The 5,259-nt window shown below is 38.8% G+C and overlaps 1 protein-coding gene across 1 annotated transcript in view; it reads right to left on the bottom strand.

Moving 5' to 3' along the window:
* Nucleotides 1–5,259, bottom strand: part of LOC101856982 (dual 3',5'-cyclic-AMP and -GMP phosphodiesterase 11A) — a gene marked incomplete at its 5' end in the record, with an annotated part of 142,616 nt that overhangs the window by 123,765 nt on the left and 13,592 nt on the right. Inside the window, 1 exon segment of the mRNA XM_005105621.3 lies at nucleotides 919–1,062. Within this exon segment, the coding sequence (XP_005105678.3) occupies nucleotides 919–1,062 (144 nt within the window).

The following is a 5,259-nucleotide window of genomic DNA, read 5'->3' on the forward strand; positions in this document are numbered from 1 at the left end:
GAGAGAGAGAGAGAGAGAGAGAGAGAGAGAGAGAGAGAGAGAGAGAGAGAGATGGGGGGGGAGGGAGGGAGAGATAAATAGAGACAGGGGTTGATAGAGATGTACATCCTTTAATCTAACTATAGGTCATCCCCCACCACTCATCCACCCTTTTCTTTATTTGCCCGAGAAAACTTCCCCCACACTAAAATTGAACTCGCGTCTTCTGCTTGCGAAGCCGAGGCACCTTGCACAAAGCAATATCCCCAGTGTCATCTCCGTCTCTGTGTCTGTCTTTTTGTATAACTGTGTGTTTGTCTGTTTGTTCTTTTGTGTCTGTCTCTTTACCTTTCCCTCTCTCCACCTCCCCATCTTCTCTTCTCCCCGTTTTCCCTTCTCCCCATCTTCTCTCCTCCTCTTCCCATTTGGAGTGTTGTGTCTGTGTGTGCATGTTTGTGTGTGTATTCTGCTGCGATTTAACTGTTATTAGTTACATCAAAACACTTTTGAGATAACTATTTTACCACATGAAAATTAATTAGAGAAATTTGGAGGTGAAACGGCTTCGTCCCCTACATCTTGAAGAATTTAACTTAGAACAAAGAGATGGAAGACAAAAGTGACTCTTCTCGTTTGAATGGTTCTCAAAGTACTGTGGCTCGCCGTGAGTATAGAAAAATCTTCACTGTTTTGTTCTTATTGCTGCTATTTGGTGGTAAATAAGTGGAAGCAAACCAAGCCCCACCAAAATTTGGATCCACACATGGCCACTGCCTCTACCCCTCCTCGATCCTCTTCTCCCTACCCCCTTCATCTCTCCCTCTCTTCTATCCCCCTCCCCGTCCATCTCTCCCTCTCCTCTATCCCCCCCCCCTACCCCTCCATCTCTCCCTCTCATCTATCCCCGTATCCCCTCCCCTCCCCCCAACTGACACTCACCTCAGAGGCGCCGTCCTTATCCCTCAACATGAGAGAACAGCGCTCACACTTAAGCAGGCTCTGTGCCCTCTGCATGATCTTGACCACCACGTTGTCCACTGACGTCTGCTCCGTGAACAGGTCGTGAACTACCTCCAGCAGGACCTGAGGGTGGAGGGGGGTTGAAGGGGGAGGAAACAACCAACAGTTAGATTGAATGGTAATCATCTCTGTTTATCTCTAGCTCTCTCCGTCTCTCGTTCTCTCTCTATCTGTATCTATCCATCTCAATCTGTCTATCTCGCTCTTTCTGTCGCTTTTGTATTTTTCTGTCCCTTTATATATATATATATATATATATATATATATATATATATATATATATATATATCTTTCTTTTCTTGTTCCTTCTGCGATTCTTGCAAAATAGTCGGTCGTTACACTTTCACTAATGGTGATAAACTAGTAGTTTTTGTGCATGCTTCTTTGTAAGCACCAATACCCTATTGTGTTTTATGACAGGTTCAAGCTTTATGATAACATTATAATTTTTTCACGACTAAGCTCTATCCAAGTATGCAGTCAAACCTGTGTAAGACGGCCATCTATCGTCAAGGAGAAAAGTAGCCGCATTGTTGTTTTTGTTGTTGTTGTTGGTTTGTATTTTGTTTGTAATTTTTATTTTGTTGCTGATTTTGTGTAAGGGTGACAATAAAACGAAATGTATCAGATGAGGAAGACCGAGTGCCATGTCAAAACAAACACATGGGTCGCCACCACTCGGAAAACGAGCGACGCTTCTGTCGCAAGTTCTTGTTGACGTCCTTTGTTTCTTTGTAACAGACTGGGTAAACAGTGACCACTCATCTCATTTTTGATTTCTATATGAGTTAGGGGCGGGGCTTATGGGTTATGAGGGATCACACACTTATCTCACAAGCAGCTGAAAATTGGTACCTTTTGGTCAACAATGGGAGGGGCCTTCGCAACGTGATCGGTTGGAGGGACTACCTAACAACAACGACAAGTGATTGAATTATGACGGTTCGCCCACTGCGCCCGGGGCCAATGCACAATTTATGACAAAACGTAATGGAGTCACTAAGGTGGCCGTCTAAGACAGGTGTTATTGCTTAGTGTGATAGGGGTTGTGTGTTAAAATATGGTGGCAGCGGCCGCGTTGGACAGGTGCCCGTTTTACACAGTTAAACTATATAGGAAAAACGCAAGGGGTGAATAGAAAGTGGCCGTTTGTACAGGTGGTCGTCTTATAGGGGTGGCCGTCAGGACAGGTTTGACTGTATACATATTCTTAAAAGCTGGAAGAATTTTTTTTTCGTGTTTCTCCTACTATTAGTGTAAATTGTTTAGTCGGTCGTTACACTTTTTAGTAATGGCTATAATCTAATAGTCTTTGTGTATGCAAGGTTGTAACAACCAATACATTTTTTGTGTTTTATCACAAGTTGGAGGTTTTGCACGACTAAGCTCTATAAACGCATGCAGGGGTTCTAAAGTGCTAAAAAAAACATCTTTTTTTTCTTGTTTCTCCTACTATTTGTACTAAATGTATGGTCGGTTGTTACACTTTCAGTAGTGTTTACAATTATTAGTTTTTGAGCAGGCCTTCTTGTAACAACCAATACATTGTTGCGTTTTATCATAGATTGGGTCATTATAATAATATTTTTGCACGGCTCAGCGCAATCCAAGTCTATACGTCTGTGCTCTATAAAGCTGGAAGCGTCTTTATTTCGTGTTTCTCCTACTATTTGTGTAAATTGTGTGGTCTGTCGTTACACTTTTAGTAATGATTACTATCTGCGAATCTCTGTTTTTGCTTCGTTGTAACAACAAATACATTCTTGTGATTTACCAGAGGTTTGACATTTTACATGGCTGTATAGCACCACTAAGCTTTAAAAAAGCATATTATCTGTGCTTTAAATTACTGAAATCATCTTTTTTTTCTTGTTGCTCCTACTTTTGTCAAAATAGGCCGTCGGTCGTTACACTTTCACAACTACTGGTTATAAACTTGTAAGCACCAATAGCCTTTTGTGTTTTATCACCTGTTCAAGCTTTATGATAACATTTTTGCATGATAAAGCTCTATCCAAGTCTATAGTGTTCTTAAAAGCTGGAAGCATTTTGATTTCTTGTTGTGTTGTCGGTCGTCTATGCTCTATAAAAGCATATCTGTGCTCTAAAAAGCTGAAATCATCTTTTTTTTCTTGTTTCCCTTACTCTTTGTATAGACTAGTAGTTTTTGTTCCGGGCGACAACCGATGCATTATTGTGTTTTATCACAGGTTTTAGCATTATAAAGACAGTTTTGCATGGCTAAGCACTATCCAAGTCTATACGTGATCCACAAAGAAGGAAAGTATTTTTATTTCGTGTTTCTCCTACTATCTGTGTAAACTATTTGGTCAACGGTTACACTTTCAGTAATGGCTATAGTCTCCTAGTATTTGTGTAATGTCTTGTTGTGACAATCAATAAATTTATTGTATTTCATCACAGGTTCGAGGTTTTTCATGTCCGTTTTGCACGATTAAGCTGTATAAAAGCATAAAGGGATTCTAATGAGCTAAGAAACATCTTTTCTTGTTTTTCCTACTAGTTATTAAAAATGTATGGTCGGCTGTTACACTGTCAGTATTGGTTAAAGTCTGTGCTCTATAAAGCTGGAAGCATCTTTATTTCGTGTTTCTCCTGCTATTTGTCTAAATTGTGTGGTCAGTCGTTACTCTTTTAGTAATGGTTATAATGTACGAGTCTAAATGTATGTCTCGTTGTAATAACCAATACATATTGTGTTTTACCTGAGGTGCGAGGTTTTATATGGCTGTATTGCATCACTATGCTCTATAAAAGCATATCAGTGGTCTAAAAACTGAAATCATTTTTTTTTTCTTGATTTCCTTATTATTTGTAAAAACTGTATTATGCGGTTGGTCGTTCCACTTTCACTAATGATTATAAACTAATAGTTTTTGTACACGCTTCTTTGTAAGCACAATTATCCTATTGTGTTTTATCACAGGTTCAAGCTTTATGGCAACATTTTGCACGAATAAGCTCTATTCATGTCTATACGTGTTCTTAAAAGCTGGAGGCATCTTTTTGTTTTTGTTTCTCTAACTATGTGTGTAAATTGTGTGGTCGGTCTCTACGTTTGTAGTAATGGTTATAATCTGCTAGTCTTTGACTATGCCTTGTTGCAACAATCAATATATTTTGTTTTTCACAGGTTCAGGGTTTTTCATGTTTGTTTTGCACGACGAAGCTCTATAAAAGTATATCTGAGTTCTAAAGAGCTGAAAACATCTTTTTTTCTTGTTCCTCCTACTGTTTGTACAAAATGTATGGATGTCGTTACACTTTTAGTAATGGTTGTAATCTGCGAGTCTTCGTGTATGTCTCGTGGTACTAACCATTACAGTGTTTTGTTTTATTACAGGTTCGAGGTTTTTCATGGCTGTTTTGCACCACTAAACGCTATAAAAGCATATCTATGCTCTAAAAAACTGAAATCATTTGTTGTTCTTGTTTCACTTGCAATTTGCATAAATAGTGTTATCGGGCGTTGCACTTTCAGTGGTTTTTATTTCGTGTTTCTCCTACTATCTTTGTAAATTGTTTGGTCGGTCGTTACACTTTTAGTAATGGATATAATCTGCGAGATTTTGTGTATTCCTCGTTGTAACAACCAACACATTGCTGTGTTTTACCAAAGGTTCGACGTTTTACATGGCTGTATTGTATCGCACCACTATGCCCTATAAAAGCGTATCTGCTGTGCTCTAAAAAAAAACTGAAATCATCTTCTGCTCATGTTTCCTTTACTATTTGTAAAAATTGTGTTATCGGTCGTTACACTTTCAGTAATGGTTATAAACTAGTTGTTTTTGTGCAGGCCCCGTTGTGACAATCTATGAATTACTATGTTTAATCACACAAGTAGAAGCTTTTTAATAACAATTTTGCTAATCTAAGGTGTATTCAAGTTTACACTTTCTCTGTAAAGCTGAATGCACTTTTATTTCGTGTTTCTCCTACTATTTGTGTAAATTGTGCGGTCGGTCGTTACACTTTCGGTAATGGTTATAATCTGCGAGTCTTCGTGTATGCCTTGTTGTAAAAATCAATACATTGTTTTGTTTTATCACAGGTTCTATGATTTTCATGGCTGTTTTGCACGATTAATCTCTATAAACGCACATTATATAATCCTCTCTCTCTCGCTTTATTCGTTCTCTCTCTCTCTCTCTCTCTCTCTCTCTCTCTCTTTCTCTCTCTCTTTCTCTCTCTCTCTCTTTCTCTCTCTCTCTCCCTCTCTCTCTCTCTCTCTCTCTC

This window comes from Aplysia californica, unplaced genomic scaffold, assembly GCF_000002075.1.
Source record: "Aplysia californica isolate F4 #8 unplaced genomic scaffold, AplCal3.0 scaffold00481, whole genome shotgun sequence".
Lineage (NCBI taxonomy): Eukaryota > Metazoa > Mollusca > Gastropoda > Aplysiida > Aplysiidae > Aplysia > Aplysia californica.